The sequence below is a fragment of the Echinops telfairi genome, unplaced genomic scaffold (genome assembly GCF_000313985.2).
Source record: "Echinops telfairi isolate 266 unplaced genomic scaffold, ASM31398v2 ScPeMD7_24;HRSCAF=84, whole genome shotgun sequence".
Taxonomy (NCBI): domain Eukaryota; kingdom Metazoa; phylum Chordata; class Mammalia; order Afrosoricida; family Tenrecidae; genus Echinops; species Echinops telfairi.
In genome coordinates, this window is record NW_022103921.1 from 6,523,153 (window position 1) to 6,542,729 (window position 19,577).

Below are 19,577 nucleotides of genomic sequence, written 5' to 3' on the forward strand. Positions count from 1 at the left end.
AGTCTACCCAGGGGTCAGCAAACTTGTGAGAAGGAAGAACCAATGCTGTTCCTCATAACAATTTAAAAATTATTCTCGAGCCATGAATAGAGTTTTGCAAACAATTGAAATCCCCATTATCTGAATAAAAGCCTTAAAACTCTTTAAAGCTGCTTGAGAGCTGCCTATGGCTCAGGAGCTGTGGTTTGCTGTCCCCTGGACCTACCCATCCCCTAGAATATCAGCAATGGACTGTGCTGACCCTGGGCCAACTCCTCCAGGTACTCAGCGGCCGTCTGAAATGTCTGTCTGGTCTTTCATTGGACAGGTCTATGGGTGTGAATGAATTACAAAGGCACCTTCCACACTAAGAAATGCGAAGCCTGTTTGTGGCAACACAAGGGAAACATAGCACAGACGGCTAGAGTAAGACAAGATCAGTACCAGTCGCTGTTGCCTTCTATGCTGGACCATGGAGCTAGTGAGGAGATGGGAAAGATCCATAATAAGGTGGACTAAGGAGCTGCAGAACGACTTTGAACTCATGCTCCTCGGCTCTGACTTAAGCAACTCTGCCTTTTCTGTTTTGTTTATTAGATAGAGTTCACTGAAAGATTTTATTCAAAATAGCTCAACTGCTAAAAAAAAAAGTGCATAACAAGGCCAGCCTACAGGTTTATGTGAATGGGAGTGTAATGAGGTGCAAAAGGACAGCAGCGATTACACATTTTGAAGAATGTAATTCCATGTTACTGACTTGCACATGTAGCAATCCTTCAATTGGTATATGTTCTACTGTATGTCTTTTCACCAAGTAGTAATAATAATAAACAAAATTCAAAAACCTAACCTATAGAACTAAGTTCTGACTTCTTAGCATGACATGCCCTTCCTTCCACTTCCTGGTTACAATTGCCCAGACCCACCTTATTTGGGGCCACTCAGCCCGGGGGAACAGCGTGGTTGCTTGTTTGACTCAAGGCAGGCATCAGCAGACCGCTCTCCCCCCAACACCCCTGCCTGCCCCCACCGATACCATGCTGATAACTTACCGCTGGGGTTTTGCCTTTCCTTTTACCCTCTTCAGAAGGCCCCTGTCCACCTTCTTCTCTGCAAATCCTCTCACGGTGAACCTCTTCTTCTCCGTTCAGACCCTCGGTGGTCTGTCCCTTCCCTCGGTGCTCCTTAGGCACGTTGCTCACAGTCTTTGGAAGCTGCACTGCTCCTGGCTGCTCGGCAGCCTTTTCTCGACATGCGTTTCGCCCCTATCCTTTGACTGTAAGTTTTGCAAAGGCTGGAATGAAGGTGGAGTCCCCCTTTTAATTTCTCAGCATTTCGAATTAACTATGAGTTTTGTGTTTTTCAATGATTGTTAAGGAGTTTGATTTGTGTAAAGACAAATAAAATGCCTTTTACTTTAGACCTGTGCAGCTATGAGGAACTTTTATGGAGCTGCATCTTTAAGGAACAGTAATAAGAAAGTTGGTTGCAAAAAACTATAGGGAAAATTTTAAATGCTCATTTTTTTTCTCATTAAAAAAATATAGTCACAGTTGAGTTTACCATTCTTTGGTTTTACAGCTGTCCCTCGGTATCTCTCTACTCCAGGTTGGTCTCAGGACCCCAGACCCAAATCCTCAGATACTCAAGTCCCTGGTATAATATGGCATGACATTTGACTATAACCTGTGTATCTCCTCTCCTGTACATGAAATTATCTCTGGATAATTGTACTACCTATTACAATGTAAATGATATGTAAATAGCACTTTATACTCCTCTTTAGCCTTGGAGGAATTGTGTTGACTACTTAACTTCTTTTCTTTCTTTCTGAATATTTTCATCTTTTTGATCCTCCATTGATTGAATCCCCAGGTGTTGAACCTGAGAATAGGTACTTTCTCTTAGTTTTTGTTGTTGTTGTTATTACTCTTGTTCTCAAAATGCCTTTTTTATTTAATTTTTTAATTTCAACTTCTCTTCTTTAAAGAATATGGATGTGACCCAAGGAAAACTACTTTTTATTCCCCATTGAACATTGAGCAGATTCTAACTTGGCTATCGTAAGATTTTGTTGTTGTTGTTGTCATATGATTGGTAGCAGAGGCAGAATGCCATCAGGTGACAAAAACAATTTTTGATATTGTATAAACTTGAGTATACAGATGTAATGGGAACAATTTTCATGGCTAAGAATGTAAAATATTAATGGGGAATTTTCTTTGACCCAGAAGTTCCTAATGTGCTTAGGGACCCAGGAATAGTCTGCCGAGTTTAAGCTGAGTGGATGCCTCCAGATGGGACTTCAGGAACACCAGCCTTCGCCCCAAGTCCTTTGATATTTTTTCATATCCGATTTTATATCTAAACACTAATAGCATGGTATCATGTCGATAAATTTTAAATCTAATGTGATTGGGCTCAGTTATTCAGAACTATCCAGAATTCTTTCATTAAATTATTGAACCTACTCTCTTTCAGTAAAATGATCAATTTGTCAGTGCCAGACACTATAGACGAAAGGACAATCAACAAAAAGAAACTCACCCCTTTCACCATCCAGGTACGTCTTTCCACAACTGTTAGCACAGCTTTGTGTTGAGGATGAGTACCAGAGCAACTGAGTGCTCGCACACTAGTGGCAAGCCGAGGCTCTGGGCAATGACTTTTCAAGACCAGTGGAGATCTAAGGAGCTCTGGTAGTACACTCAGCGCTTACCAATGGTGGGCAATGAGAACCCCACCCAGGGGCTCAATCGGAGGCAAAAAGGGCACTCTCTCCTAAAGAGGAAACCCCCAACCCTGTTGCCACCACATTACTTCCAACTCATAGCAATCCTGCATAGGGTTTCCAAGACTATAAAATTTTGTGGGAGCAGAAAGCCTCATTTTTCGCCCAAGGCACATAGAGTGGGTTTGAACAGGCAACCTGTCCACCATTTACCCTGTAGCACCACCAGGGCTCCCCATAAAGATCACAGGCAAAGCAACCCTGTGAGGCAGGTCCACTTTCTAACACGGGGCGGCCCTGAGTTGAAATAGGCCGAGTAGCGCCTAACAGCAGCAGGAGGGATTGCGACTCATATGTTATTACTATAGCGAGGGGAAAAGAAAAGTGGTGGGCAATTAGTAGAGGGGGGATTATGTGTTTGTCTTGGCCATTTGTGAATACAATTTGCATTGGCTGAAGTTTCGATACAAACTTCCTCTAATATCTAACGTCTGAGCTGATGCCAGATACGTAGGATTTTAGCTGAAATGATAAGCCTTTCTAAGAAGTGAAGGGGTGAAAATGGGAAGTGTCCTGGTAGCCTCACAGTGGAATTGGGCACAGCCAGGTGGGGCGTGTGATAAACATAACCTGCTTGTGCCCCTTCAGCTTGGGGATTCGGTGGGACAGTCACCTGCAGCAAGGACCCTCCTTCTGGGTTCTGTTCCAACATTTTAATCTGTTTGTTATCTGCTTGCTCAGAAACTCAATTTTGCCTCTTACGCTATCTGAAAAATAAGATTTTTTGCTTGGATTTAAGCAACCCAATATACTTTTAAAATCCAAGTGGTAGATAGTCAAATTGACAATGATTGTTCTTAGATGGTATTCTTGGTGTTTCTCAAAGGAAAACCCCACCCGGTCCTAGGTCATCCTTACAATCAGTCCTCTGAGCTCACGGTGGCAGGCACGGGGTCAACCCATCTCATCGATGGGCTGCCTCTTTTCACTGGCCCTCTGGTTTACCAAGCATGCTGTCCTTTTCCGGTGACCGGGCCCTCCGGAGAGCAGGACCAAAGTGTGTTTCGAGACAAGCTCCCAGCCGTCCGGCCAAGTCCGACTCAGCACCCACACCTAGGCTTGCCTCTGGCCTTCTGGTCCTGTAAGGCTTTCTCCTGGGGTAGTAGATGGTAGATTTGATCGACTGACTTTGCAGTTACCAACCTTATGCGGTTAGCCACTCTACCAGCAGGGCTCCTTAAAGTATGCTTAAACGGATGTAAATGCACATAATATTAAATTACTCATAATCTTGGCCATAAAAAATAGTGTTTCTTACCACTTCAGCTGCATAGTAGGGTTAAAACTCACTTTGATTCTAATAATTTTCTTCCGAATTCACTGATGACCTGGCTCCTTTATTTTGTTTTTAATTGGTCATTCCAATAAGTTCTATATATCAGATTGACTGATCCTCCTATTCAGAACCACGAACATCATGTAAATCCTAGACTGAAAATGCATTGCTCTGCTCCAGCTTATTCCACCTGGACCTGAGCTACACCATATGCATTACTGTTCAACAGAACAATGGGTCATCTACATCTGCATATGTGTATAAGGCCCTGGGTAACATAAAGGGTTGCTCTTGGCTACGAATTGAAAGATGCCATGGAATGAAAATATGACCATCGGCTTCCAAAAAGACGACAGCCTACAAAACCCTGTTTATAACTGCATTTATCTCTGTGGACTTAAATTCGGGCCTTCCAGCAGCTTTCTCAGCCTCCGTCGTTGTGTGCCAACCTCCCTCTTGCTGTATGTTGCCATTCCCCATTCCCTTCACTCAAGTTAACATGTAGATGAGTTGTTGAGGGGACAAATGATCTGCTCTGTCAACAAACCTTCACCCAATTCACAGTAAAAAGTTTTTTTGTTTTTAAGAAGAAAGCCCTGTGGCACTCAGGTATAGCCTCAGGTTCATGATGTTTCCATGAGCCAGAATTAACTCAAGAGCAACAGGTTTGTTTTTAGAAATGAATTTAAAAATATGTATATATTCAAGCTCCTCAACTATTATGATACCAAATAAAGCGTGCTAGTGAAAAAAAAATAGTCTTTTTTTTTTTTAAACCAGGAACTGAATTTTCACCTCTTTTCATTCCCTTTCTAGAACCTGTGAGCCAAACAGCTATTCTAGTACTCTGTTTTATGGTCTTTATTTACATCAACAATTGCATTATCAATGGTAGCCGGTGACAAGACCATGTCATCCCTCAAAGGCCCCACTTTATTTTTTGGCTAATGGGTATGTTGGATGAGTTAGATGAAACAAATTAAACTCCTTAGCTCCACCCTGACCACGATGACAGTCACCTCTGATGATGGCTTGATTGGGCACCCCTTGTGTAAAGCCAGTGTCTGAGGTACTGGATTGAAACTCTCAGTTATTTGCTACTGCTGTGTCTCAGTGTTAGAAGGCATCGTGGCTGAGTGGGCTGCACACTGAGCTGTTAACCACAGGTTAGCAGTTCAAGCCCACAAGTTGCTCCCGAGGTGAAAGATGGAGCTGTCTGATCCTATAAAGTGCGAGGTCTCAGAACCCTAAAGGGACAATTCTACTCTGTTATAGAGAGTCACTGTGAATTGGAACCAACGAGACGCAGTGAGTTTGTTTTTTGAGCCTGGTCTCTCAATGTTTAAATTTAGTGACAACATTGCCTTAGTGTGGTGAATTTTCCAGTAAGGTAACCCTGATACTCTGGCCAATATGCATCATATTTGCCATCTGTGAAGTCAAAGAACAAAACTTGCATACCTTTTCTGCCTCAGGAAAACTTGAACCTGGCTCTGAACTCTGCCTCAGCCATCGGGTGCCATGTGGTCAACATCGGAGCTGAGGACTTAAAGGAGGGGAAGCCTTACCTGGTCCTGGGTCTCCTGTGGCAAATCATCAAGATTGGATTGTTTGCCGACATTGAACTCAGCAGAAATGAAGGTACTGTTGTCGTTCACGGCATGGCTTTCCTTCATGCCTGCCTCTGGTGCTGTAGGGAGAGGATGTCGGGAATGGTCATACTTATAATTCTCAAGTTTAGAAAATTTTCAAGGAGGGGGGAAATATTCAAAGGTATATTAATCAGCTGTACTAATGTAACAGGTTCTATCCATACTGACCTTCTTTTAAAACAAGGGAGCAAACTCTTCTCCTGCCCCCAATGCACTCATTTATAACACGTGGCTCATTCTAGTTCTCCGGGAACTCCAGCCAGAGAGGCCTGATTGCCTGTAGCCACTTCATGACAAACAAGGCAACTTGTAAGTTGTGTTTTATGAAGTAACCCAGGATTATATGTTGCAGTAATTGCTCCAGGTTAGGAGAACCTGATTTATTTCTGACCAAAACAATAGAAATTCCCATTTATACATTCAAAGTGGGAAACTACAAATGTGGGTGCTAATTTTATTTTTCTGCTCCCACCATGAAAGAATTCTTCAAGACTAACAGCTTCTGTATTCCAAATATCCTTTTCAACAATGGTGACTACATACGTGAGCCTCACTAGACAGAAAGCCCAAGAAGCGGCCTAATGACGACAGAAAGAGACCATGGAGAAGTTCCATGTCAGCAGCCCCAAATGGATGATTGTGGACCATATGTAAAAGCAAATTAAGTTAAAGAACGTCCTAACAAGCCCATGAGAGCCAAACTTTGTCCTTCGGTATAGCCCACCGGGATTTCAAGAAGATTTCCAGAACTTTGAACACATTGAACACGAATGACAGAAGCCCCGAGGAGCCATGGGACAACATCACGAACATCAGACAGGAAGAGAGAAAAAGGCAATTAAAGAGACAAGAAAACAAGAAAGTAGCAAACTGGATTTCAAAAGAGACTTTGAAACTTGCTCTCCATCACAGTGTCTAAAGCCAAAGGAAGGAATTAGGAAGTGAGAGACCTGAACAGAAAAGTTCAAGGGTAACTCTAGAAGACAAGGTGAGGCATTGTAATGAAATGGGCAACGAAGACCTGGAGTTAAAACTCCAGAAAGGAAAAGCACATTCAACATATATCTAGCTGGAAGAACTGAAGAGAAACTTTACACCTTGAGATGCAATATTGAAAGATTCTGATCAAAAATGAATGGCGCAGAAGGAAAAAGTCCAAGCTGCTCTGGAGGCAGTGGAGACAAACAAGGCTCCAGGAGTTGATGGGATACCAATAGAAACGTTTCAACAAGCTGATGAAGCACAAGAAGCACTCACTCATGTACACCCAGAAATTGGGAAACTAGCTACCTGGCCAACCGACTAGAAGAGATCCCTACTTACGCTCATTCCTAAGAAAGGTAAGCCAAGAGGATGCGGAAATTACAGAACAATATCATTAATATTACATGCAAGTAAACTTTTACTGAAGATTATTCAACGCTGGTTGTAGCAGATATTGACAGGGGACTGCTAGAAATCCCAGGTGAATTAAGAAGATTTGGTACAAAGGATATCATTGCTGACATTAGACAGATCGTGACTGACAGCAGAGAATACAGAAAGATGGTTACTTGTATTTTATTGAGTATGCAGAGGCATCTGACAGGGTAGATACTAACTAACTGTGGCTAACGTTGAGAAGAATAAGAATTCCAGAACAGTTCTTTGTGCTCGTGCAGAACCTATGCATGGACCAAGAGACAGTTGTTTGACTAGAACAAGGGAACACTGCATGGTTTAAAATCAGGAAAGATGTGTATCAGGGCAGTATCCCCTCGCCATCTTATTCAATCTGTACCCTGAGCAGATAATCAGAGACGCTGGATTATATGAAGAAGAATGTGGTATAGGGGTTGGAAGGTGGCAAATGACACGACCTTGCTTATTGAAAGTGAGGAGGACTTGAACCACTGGCTGATGACGGTTCAGCATGGACTACAACTCATTGTGGAGAAAAGATGGAAATTCACAAGGATTTTGTCTTCCTTGGATCCACAATCAATGTTCATGGAAGCAGCAGTTAAGAGATCAAAGAACACATTGCATTAGGTAAATCTGCTGCACAAGACCTCTTTCAAGTGTTGAAAAACAAGGATGTTACTTTGTGGACTAAGGCGTGCCTGACCCAAGCCATGGTATTCTCGATTGCTTCCTGTACAAACATGTGAAAGTTGGACATTAAATACGGAAGACTGAAGAAAAATCAGTGCATTTGAACTATCATATTAGCAAAAAATACTGAAAGGGTATAACACAGGCTGCCAAAATAATAAACAAGTCTATCTTGGAAAAGTCTCCTCAGAAACGAAGAGAGAAAGACTTGGTCTCACGTACTTCGGATGCTAACAGGAGGGACCGGCGCCGCAGAAGGACATCATGCGTGATAAAGGGAAGGAGGCGTGAGAAAGAGGAAGGCTCTCAATAAGATGGATGGACAAAGCGTCTGCAAACAAAGGGCTCAAACAGAAGAACAGTCTGAGGGGGTGCAGGACCAGGCAGTGTTTCGTTCTGACTCCACGGCGCCCATCAACAACAATCTACGCACGTGAACGATGGCCATTGAAGAAAGGCGACCGCGGTATCGTCACATATGAATTATGTTGGCAAAGGAAATGGAAAGTAACATGGACTGCAAAAACAAAAATCAAAAAGACCCCAAATCTACCTAGAAGAAATGCAGACAGAATGCTCCTTAGAAGCAAGCAGGCACTGCATTGCCTAACAGCCTTTGGACACTTTATCAAGAGCAATCAGTCCCTGCAAAAGACATCATACTTGTTAATGTAGAAAGTCAGCAAAACAGAAGAACACTAAGAAGACAGAAGGACACAGTGGCTCTGACAATGGGCTCAAGCATAAAGATTGTGAGCGTGGCACCAGACCTGGCAGTGTTTTGTTCTATTGTGCATAGCCTGGCATGAGTCAAGTCTGACTTGACAGCACTTAAGAGAAGCTCCCCGCTCTCTATCCACCTACAGAGAGTGGAATTTTTCTAGGCATGTAGTTGACCTTGCTAAGTAGTATGCAAAACTAATTATTGCCTTTGAGTTCAGGACAAAGGTCACCACTATGGAATCTGTAGCCAAATATTGAATGATATGTATATATATACACACACACACAAACATATTTATACATATATATGTGCATCTTATAGGTATATACACACACACACAAGTCCCAATAACCAATGAAGAGTCCTACAGTACAATTTTAAAATCAATGTATTAAACATAATTTAAAGGAGAGAGAGAGAAGAGGGAAAAAGGCAATAGAGATCTCAGAACCCAGGAGAAAGTCTATTGATTGGTACGTAATGACCTCAGCTAAATTTAAATCTTTAAGGTGAGCAAATAATAATCTTCGAAGGAAGCAGAGCAAAGGGTTTATTACATTTTGAGATACTATAATTCTATATGTGTATAATTATATATAGGGCTTACCACATTTTTGAGATATTATAATTATGCAGGTAAGCATTTGAAATATAAAACACCAAGGAGAATAGACAAGAGGACATTGTCATTATTACCAATTGACCTCATCAAAGTAAAAATAGCCTCTGTTGAAACTGGAGTTGTGAGCCATCTGCCCAGGTTATTTTCATGGCTCACCATTTGTCTGTCATTTTGTTGTAATGTGGTAGCTTGTGTGTTGCTGTGATGCTGGGAGCTATGTTCCCCTTATTTCAGGTACCAGCAGGGTCATCCAAGGTGAATAGGTTTCAATGGAGCTTCCAGACTATGAACAGACTACGATAAAGGGGAGGACTGTCTGCCTCTGAGAGATTCCCCACTGACAATCTTCTGACTAGCAGTGGGATGGTGTCCAATAGACTGACAACCTCATGAAGAGTAGCAGGACACGGTCAGAGATAATACCAGAGGATGAGCAACTCGGGTCAGAAGTCACTCAAAATACAACAAAGGAAGATCTGCCTTCCCCCACTCGAGTACATCATGATGACGGAGAGGGGCTAAGGCCTTCCTGTCCTCACAGGGCACAACTCACGATTACGAGAAACCGCTGCAAACAGCGCTTCCTAATTGGAGTGTGAAATGGATGAAGGATGAATATAGGAAAATTGGGAGTAATCAAAAATGAATTGGAAAGCATAAAAGATTGATGTTGTAGATATTAGTGAACGAAAATGGATTGGTATTAGCCATTTTAAATCAGAGGTTCAAATGGTTTACTATGCAAGAATGACAAATTCAAAAGGAAAGGTGTTGTATTCATTTTCAAAAAGAACTTTTCAAGATTTGAGGTACATGCTGTCTGTGATAATATCTATATGCATATAAGGAAATCCAATTAATACAATTATGATTCACATTTATATACCAACCCCTAATTTTGTGATCGAAAAGTTGAAGAATGATGCCAACTTCATCTACCTGAAATTAATAAAACATGAAATCAAGCTGTATTGATAATTTAGTGGTGATTGGAATACAAAAATTTGAAAGAAAGAGGAGATAGAAATGAAGCTGGAGATCACATGACAAAATTTTATGAGATTAATGACCTTTTCATAGAAAATTCCTTTTTTCAACAACATAAAAAGTAACTGTACACATGGACTTCTCTAGATGGAATACGTGGGAGTAAAAATGACTACATCTGTGGGAAGAGATGATGGAGCAGCTCACTATCAGCAGCCAAAATGAGACCAGAGGTTGACTATGGAACAGACCATCAATTGTTCATATGTAAGTTCAGGTTGGAGTTGAAGAATATTAAAATAAGTCCACAAAAGCCAAAATACAAGTTTGAGCATATTCCACCTGAACATTGAGACAATCTCAGAAATATATTTGAACACTAATGACAGAAGACCTGATAAGCTGTGGGTGTACATCAAGAACACTATTACCCCCCACCCCTCACCCCCAAATTCTATACATATAGAGAACAAGGAATCATTATACAGATAGGAAAGGAAGAAAAGATAAAAACGGATGTCGGAGGAGACTCGGCAATATGTTCTCAGTCATACGGTAGCTAAAGCAAATGGAAGAATGGTGAAGAAAAAGACCTGAACAGAAAATTCCCAAGAAGATAAAGTATTATAATGAAATGTGCACAGACCTGGAGTTAAAAAGGAAAAACATGTTCAGCATATATAAAGCTGAAAAACCTGAAGAAAAAATTCAAGCCTTGGGTTGCAATACTAAAAGATTCTTTAGGCAAAATATTCAATGGTCCAGGAAATATCATATGATGATGGAGGGAGGGAGGGAGAAAGGGATGAATGGATACACAGAGTCACTCTACCAAGTGAAGCAGTCGACTTGCAACCATTTCCAGTGGTGCCATATGATCAAAAACTAATGGCGCTGCAGTAAGAAGTCCATGCTGCGCTGGAGGCATTAGGAAAAAAAACAGGCTCCAGGAGTTGATGGGATATCAATGGAAATGTTTCAACAAGCTGACAAAGCACTGGAAGCACTCCTTCATCTATGCCCAGAAATTTGGAAAATAGCTACCTGGCCAACCAACTGGAAGAGATTCATATTTGTGCTCATTCCAAAGAAAGGTGACCCAAGAGACTACAGAAATTACAGAGCAATATCATTAATATCACATGCAAGTAAACTTTACTGAAGATCACTCAACAATGGGTACAGCAGTACTTTGACAGAGAACTGCCAGAAATTCAACCTGGATTCAGAATAGGACATGGCACAAGGGCTGTCATGTTGACATCAGATGGATCTTAGACTAGGCAAAGGCATTTGACTGTGTGGCTAATAAGTTGTGGATAGCATTAAGAAGAATGAGAATTCCAAAACACTTCATTGTGCTCATGCAGAACCTGAACATGGATCAAGAAGCAGTTGTTTTAACAGCACAAGGGCATACTGCATGGTCTAAAATCAGGACAGATATGTATCAGAGTTGTATCCTTTCGCCATCCTTACTCAATCTGTATGCTGAGCAAATAATCAGAGAAGTTGGATTCTATAAAAAGAATAAAAATAATTGGAGGAAGGCTTACTCACAACTTTTGATAAGCAGTTGGCACAACCTTGCTTGCTGAGGGTGAGGAGGACTTCAAGCACTTGCTGATGGAGATCAAGAACCAACGGCTTTGGTGTGGATTGCAACTCAATAAAGAAAGCAGAAATCCTCACAACTAGAACAATAGATAACATTACAATAAACAGAAAAGATTGAAGTTGTAAAGGATTTAACTTTGCTTAGACCTATAATCAGTGTTCACGGAAGCAGCAGTCAAGAAATGAAATTAACTGGCATTGGACAAATCTGCAGCACAGGACCTCTATAAAGTGCTGAAGAGCGAGCAGCCAATGCACAGAGAGCACCATAGGGCTGGCCCCACCTCGTACAAGACATGACATCCCTCACTGACCCATAGCACTACGGGGGACAACACTGGAGACACAGTGCAGGAATTGCACCTGATCTGGCCCCACCACACTGAGGAAAACACTAAGGGTGTGCAACAGAACAGCAAGGGGAACAGAGCAACGAAGTCCCCAGGGAATACCAAAAATAGACTTTGGGGCCAGGGTGTGACGCCATCAGACTCAGGCGGAAAACACTCCTAAAGGCCAACAAACAAACTTCTAGGCTTTGTTTTTTCCCCCTATTGGTTTTTGTTGTTGTTTTGTTTTCTTTTGTTGCATTGTTTTGCTCTTATTTTTTGTGCATATTATCATCTCTGCAGGTCTAGCTAGATAAGATAGGTGGGATAAACAATCTGGAGGAGAAAACAATGGGACCAATGATTCTGGAGTGATATGGGATAAGGGGAGGCGGGGGAAAAGAAGTGGGTGATAACAAACCCAGGGACAAGGGAACAACAAGTGATCCAAAATCGATGGCGAGGAAGGTGTAGGAGGCCTGGTAGGGCTTGATCAAGGGCAATGTAACCAAGAGGAATTACTGAAATCCAAATGAAAGCTGAGAATGAGAGTAGGACAAGAGGAAAGTGAAAGGAAATAGAGGAAAGAACTAGGAGGCAAAGGGAATTTATAGAGCTCTAAATACAGGCATGTACATATGTAAATGTATATATGATGATGGAGAAATAGGTCTATGTGCATATATTCATAGGCTTATTATTAAGGTGGCAGATGGACATTGGGTCTCTACTCAAGCACTCCCTCAATGCAAGGACACTTTATTCTATTAAACTGGCATTCCATGATGCTCACCAACCGACACGATCACTGAAGTCAAATGGGTGCATAAGCAAAGGCGGTGAATAAAGCTGATGGTGCCCAGCTATCAAAAGATATAGCATCTGAGGTCTTAAAGGCTTGAAGATAAACAAGTGGCCATCTAGCTAAGAAGCAACAAAGCCCACATGGAAGAAGCACACCAGCCTGTGTGATCACGAGGTGTCGAGAGGATCAGGTATCAGGCATCAAAAACATAAAATCATATCTTTGTTAATGAAGGGGAGTGCAGAGTGGAGACCCAAAGCCCGTCTGTAGGCAAGTGGACACCCCATTACAGAAGGGTCGCGGGGAGGAAACAAGCCAGTCAGGGTGCAGTATAGCACCGATAAAACATACTTTTCTGTAGTTCTTTAATGCTTCCTCCACTATCATGATCTCAATTTTACCTTACAAATCCGCTAGACCAGAAGATGTCCACTGGTACAGATAAGAGCTGGAAACACAGGGAATCCAGGACAGATAAACCCCTCAGGACCAATAATGAGAGGAGGGATACCAGGAGGGGAAGGGGAAGGTCGGGGAGAAAGGGGGAACCTATCACAAAGATCTACCTATAACCCCCTCCCTGGGGGACAGACAACAGAAAAGTGGGCAAAGGGAGACATCAGTCAATGTAAGACATGACAAAATAATTATAATTTATAAATTATCAAGGGTTCATGAGGAGGGAGGGTGGGGGGAAAATGAGGAGCTGATACCAAGGGCTCAAGTAGAAAGAAAATGTTTTGAGAATGAAGATGGCAACAAATGTAGAAATGTGCTTGGCACAATGGATGGATGGGTGGATTGTGATGCGTTGTACGAGCCCCCAATAAAATGATTTTTTTTTAAGTGCTGACGACCAAGGATATCACTGTGAAATCTAAGGTACATCTGACCCAGAACATGGTATTTCTAACCCTTTATATGCACGGGAAAGGTGGACATTGAATAAGGAAGACTGTATGGTAATCGGTGGCAAAGAATATTGAAAGTAGCATGGACTGCCGGAAGAATAAACACATCTGTTTTGGGAGAAGTACAACCAGAAGGCTCCTTACTGGCTAGGATTGCGACATTTTGTCTCAAATTCTTTGGCCATGTTATTAGGAAAGAACTGTCCCTGGAAAATGGGAGCAATTAATCATTTATAATATCTTACACCTCCCATGGGGAATATTTTCCCTGGGTGACACGGCAATTTATAATATCTTACACCTTCCATGGGGAATATTTTCCCTGGGTGACACGGCATAGGCTAGAATGGAAACTTGGTGGTTTGAGCCTCTCTGAGGGGCCTTGAAAGAAAGGGCTGGGTGATGTAAGAGTACTTCTAAATATTCAGTCAACTGAAACCCCCATGGAGCCCAGCTCTCCGAGGGTGCATATGGGGTCCCTAGGATTCAGCATCTCCTAGGTGAGTTTTTTGTTGTGTGTGTGTATTTTAGGGACTACTAATAAACTCACCGCTTTCCAGTCAATCCTAACGCACAATGACCCTAGTTGCCTCACAGAGCTTCCTAAGGCATCTTTACAGAAGGTAACCCATCTTCCCCTGCAGAGCAGTTGGTTGGTTTGAAGCGAACAGCCTAGCACTTGGTCATTGTGTCACCAGCGCTCCTGGGAGTCCTAGCAGACCGTTTAATTCATAGCCAAGGCTAGAAGGACGTTTCCCAGAGGGAGGTGGTGTCGCCATCTTCAGCTTTCCCACCGAGTTCCGTGAAGCTGTAATTACTCCTGGACTCCCTTTGAATTCATGTGGATTCTGCTTTTGTGCTTCTCAGTTCTGATTGCTCTTCTGAGAGAAGGGGAGAGCCTGGAAGACCTGATGAAGCTCTCCCCCGAGGAGCTCCTGCTGAGATGGGCCAACTACCACTTGGAAAATGCCGGCTGCAACAAAATCAACAACTTCAGTACTGACATCAAGGTAGGAGGCGTGGACGGGGGACATGCAGCTGATGGTGGCCTTGAAATGGGAGTCCGGGCATGACTGGCCAAAAGACTAGTGTGCTGTGCTGTTTGGGAGATGCGCCTTATTCTAATCGGTCTGTAGCCTGAGTGTGAGGCAGCCACCCTCACCTGGTCAAAGTCACTGCCTAGCAGTGACTAGGCAGCGGCAAAGGAAGATCAGCCTACCTTCGAGTAGCAATATCAGGAAATGGAAGGACAATATCAGGAAATGGAAGGACAAGAGCAAGCATAAAAAAGGGCAGAAGATAAGACCCTGCTGGCTCCAGGAAAAGGGAGTCCTGGCGGCCCTGTGAACATTGTAATGCTTACCGAATGGTTGGTGGTTCAAACCCACCAGCCACTCCATAGGAGAAAGATGAAGCTGCCTGCTCCCATAAAGAATTACAGGCCTCAAAAACTCTATATAGGGTCATCACGAGTCAGAATTTATTCAAAACAGTAAAAAGAGCAGTGGTTACCAGGGATGAAGTGGGGCAGGGACTGAGAAATAAATGGAGTACAGAGACTGGGTTCCTTTGTTATAATTGATGAACCAATACATTGTTATTAACTAAAGTCCCCAATTTACATAAGAGTTTACTGTGTTTCATATAGCTTAGGGGTTTTAGCAAATGTATGTTGCCATGTATCTACTGTCAGAGCAGTGTGTCGAATACCACACTAGCCTAACCCTAAACCCACTGCCATCAAGTCAATTCCAGTCCACAGCCACCCTTTTGAGAGTAGAAATACCCAGCTGGGTTTCCAAGGCTGTAAATCTCTAGGGGAGTAAATAGCCTCATCTTTCTCCCTAGTAGCAAGTGGTGGATTTGAAGTACTGACCTTCTGGTTAGCAGCCCAACTTTAACCCACTCTGCCACCATGTTAAATATAGAGGAAATTGTGAGGAGGGAGAAGAGAGTATAGAAGAACTCTGTATACTTTTTACCTATATATTTTTTGTAAAATCCAACTGCTCTTTTTTTTTTTAAAGACAATATATATTTTTAACACCAGTGCAAAGCAGGGACAAAGCAGCAATGATGATTCTGGAACCCCTGTGCAATGAGCATGTGCAAAGCACCCAGACAACACCGCAGAGATCTGGGAGGGGAGGGGAGGGGAAGGTTGGAGGAGACCTGCTCGGTGGTTGTCAAGTCTATGAAGTTGCATGGTAAGGTGAGAGGAGAAGGCTGTGTGCATTCACAACAGGTGGATCAAAATAGAAAGCATCTATCTTGGGAACAGGAAGGAAGGTCAAGAAGCATTTCCTAACAGCACAGGAGGTGCAAGAAAAGTTTTTCATTGTTCTCTTTCCTAAAAATGAAGGAAATGTTTTCTAAAGCGTAATAGGAGTCAGAAGCAAGGTACATGAGCCTCCCCGGCTGGACCAGGCTGCTGTTCTGTGAAGAACATCGGCACCCTGCCAAGCCAGGCAGACCCAGTGGCTTTTAAAACTTGGGATTCCCCAGGCACAGTGTAAACTGAGAGTGTAGCTTCTAGACGGAAGGCCCTCTTCCCTTAAGGCCAGAGTTACGTAACAATCCCAGAGTTACTCAGCTACCAGTTTTCGGTGGTTAGGTACATTTTCTAATCCCTCCGCCAAGTTCAGGCTTAACAGGTGCTGGACATACTCATCTCCAATCATTTGTAAACCCAGTTTAAACCCAGTTCAAATTCAGTTGTAAACCCTTTGTTCCATAATTAGGCTGCTTGACCTGTGTCGTAAGCATACCTGACTGCCGGTCACTGAGAGGCTGCCTACTGTTTGAATAGTCATCATCGTTTGGACTTGGGAAAGCATCCTGCCTGGGTTAGGAACCGGCCAGCTGAGCACTTACCAGTCGGGGTTCTGTGCTCCCAGCACCTTGGGAACAACACACAACAGCCAGCTACCCTCGAGTTGATTCTGACTTGCGTCACCCCAGTGGGTCAGAGCAGAACTATGCACCACAGAAGCCGGATGCACGCACAGCATCCTGGGAGGGGCCCTTAAACACAGCGTCTGTAGCGGTGGGAAGAGTGCCTGTAAATTGACAGCAGGAAGGAGAACATTGTGCCAAGAGAGGAGAGAAGGGGCCAGCTGAAATGAGGTGACTCTTGGAGGAAAGGATGTGGTAGGCAGATTGTATTTGTGCTTACTACCTGCATGGAACTTCCATGGAGTTGAAAATGAGGATGCCAGCAACTACAAGGGAGGGGAGTGGCTGGGAAGGGAGAGCCGTGGAATTGGGTTTTCCCAGAAGCAGTTTCAGTGGCGCATGCTCTCTCCCCTTGGCTCTTTGATGGGCGGTCAGTGCTCTATGTCCCTGGTTTGATACAAAAACCAATCGATCACGGATGTTTCCACCGTCAAGACGCCTTTAAATGATTTCAATAAATTACCTGAAATCTTGTATGGTTTCATTGCGGGACGATACATTTATAGTTCTGCGACGATGATTCTGAGAATTCTCTGTCTTACTTCCAGAATCTCAGAGAACTTAGAAATTCAATACCTACATTCAGTCTTCTCTGACTAAATTGAGGCTTTTTCCTAGTCTCTGTATAGACATTAAATGCACTCATCATTTTAATATCTTTCCTTTTATATGAAGATTACCTGTTAATGCTTCAACCCTATATCTTGAAAATCTTTATTTTTCTTTTACAGATAAATGCATTTTAAAACTCTGCCTTAAACTTCTGCTTTCTTTTTCTATCACTTTTTCCCTTTCTTTCTTATTAACCCTTAGCTGACTGACTTCCACAGCTGTATAAAGATTTTTTTTTCTGTATACAATTTAATACATGCAAATTAATTGTTCTCTTCCCTATCTGCGTCTTTGGGCTTCCTTTCGTGTATATCCTGTATTTTTAATTGTTTCCTTTTAAAATGAGAACCTACTACGTTATGCAAACAGACCAATGGAAAATGCAAATTAGTGAGCCAGCTCTGTTAATTAAGTGACATTCAAGAATGATAGTCAAGGGAGAAATGAAGGATGTTGGCTTTGGGGAAACTACTGTCATGCTAAGTATGTAATTAGCTGCACCGTTTTGAAAGTGTAATTTCTTAATTTCTCACAGGACTCAAAAGCTTATTACCACCTGCTTGAACAGGTGGCTCCGAAAGGCAATGAAGAAGGTATTCCTGCTGTTGTCATCGACATGTCAGGACTCAGGGTGAGCACTTTCCCAGGTTGCATTTAGATCACCGATGCTGCCTTCCATAGTTAAGCATTCCTTCCCTCTGCATGACTTGGACTGGGCAGGCCCATGAGGGGCTATACCTGTTAACCCCCTCAGTTGGGGATAGCAGTGTTGCAGTATTGAATCTGGGGGTGGGAGGGGAAACCATATGGAAAGGAAGAAACTCACTTCAAATGAATGCCATCCACCATGCTAGACGTTTCTCCATCTATCCCATATTTTAATAATCTCCATGGCACCAATTGAGGAACCTTGGTAGTGTGGTGATTACGAGTTGGCTGCTCACCCAAAGATCGGCAGTTCAAAGTCCCAGGTTCTCCTTGGGAGAAAGATGGGGCTTTCTACTCCCATAATGCCCAGGGGCAGCTCTAGCCTAGCCTATAGGGCCGCTATGAGTCAGCATGGACTGAGTGGCAGTGAGGTGAGTTTTTGGCATAGCACCATGACGAGCCCTGGCTGGTGCAAATGGCTTGTGATTAGCTGCTAACCTAAAGGTTGGAGGTTCAAACACACCCTATTGCTCCTGGTAATCTGCTTCCAAAATCAATTACAATCAAGAAAACCATGGTGTGTGTGTAGGGAGGGTGGGGGGTGGGCCAAGAGTCAGAATCAACTTGATGCAAAAGATTATTTTTGATTTGTTGCAGTACAGCATCAAGAAATACTATTGTTTCCATTTTGAGGAACAGCATCCTATCTCTGGAAAGAGGATATTTAGATAAATAAATAAATTCTCATTTCAGAGGGGAGTGGGGAAACTGGCCCAGCAGGCCTCCTACTGCTCATCTACCCAAGCTCACGTGATGGGGAACTGTCAGGGTCAAGGCTGGCACTCTCCCAGATAGAGCAGTCTGCATCTTCATCTCTTGTTGCTGCATCCCTTCTCTGGGCCAAGTACTATGCTAGACCCACACTGGCTCTAACCTTTGTAGACATCACTAAGGAGGTACTTTTTTTTTTTGTAGTTAGTTCAAGGATTGTTTGTTGGCCTTTAGGAGTGTTTTCCAGTCCAGTCTGTGGGCCACTACACCCTGGCCCCAAATTCCACCTTCAGCATTCCCTGGGGACCTCACAGCTCCGTTCCCTTGCTGTTCTGTTGCACCCCCTTAGTGCTTTGCCTCCGTGTGGCGGGATCAGATCGGGCGCAATTCCCACACTGTGTCTCCAGTGCCTTTGATCTCCTATCACTTAAAAGTGATGCAGGCCCCAGCTCATGGCCATGACCCTTACATCAGATAGGGCTGTGACCTCAGTCAGGGTGATGCATCCCATCTTAGTGCCTTTTCCACTGATTGGCTGACCACACCAGGTTTGATCATGGGGATGACTGCATCATCGCCTAACTGCTAAGTTATATAATCAGCCACATATTCTGGGGAGACACTCTGTCTTTTAGGGAATAGTGGCTACTTCTCCTTTTAGAAGTACCAGTGAGCAAGGCCATGCCCACCTGGCATAGTGGAAAGTCACCTTTCCAGCCAGGAGCAGACAGCCTGACAGAGGATGAGGCCAGCAACACCCAGGGGTGAATACCCTCTTCATCTAACATTCCCATCATGCCACAG

At 43.1% G+C, this 19,577-nt stretch overlaps 1 protein-coding gene across 1 annotated transcript in view; it reads left to right on the forward strand.

Moving 5' to 3' along the window:
- LCP1 (lymphocyte cytosolic protein 1) overlaps positions 1-19,577 on the forward strand; it is an 85,203-nt gene that overhangs the window by 36,782 nt on the left and 28,844 nt on the right. Inside the window, exons 5-9 of the mRNA XM_004714093.2 lie at positions 1,970-2,042; positions 2,461-2,542; positions 5,522-5,687; positions 14,655-14,797; positions 17,890-17,985. Of these exons, the coding sequence (XP_004714150.1) occupies positions 1,970-2,042; positions 2,461-2,542; positions 5,522-5,687; positions 14,655-14,797; positions 17,890-17,985 (560 nt within the window). The remainder of the gene's footprint in view (positions 1-1,969; positions 2,043-2,460; positions 2,543-5,521; positions 5,688-14,654; positions 14,798-17,889; positions 17,986-19,577) is intronic.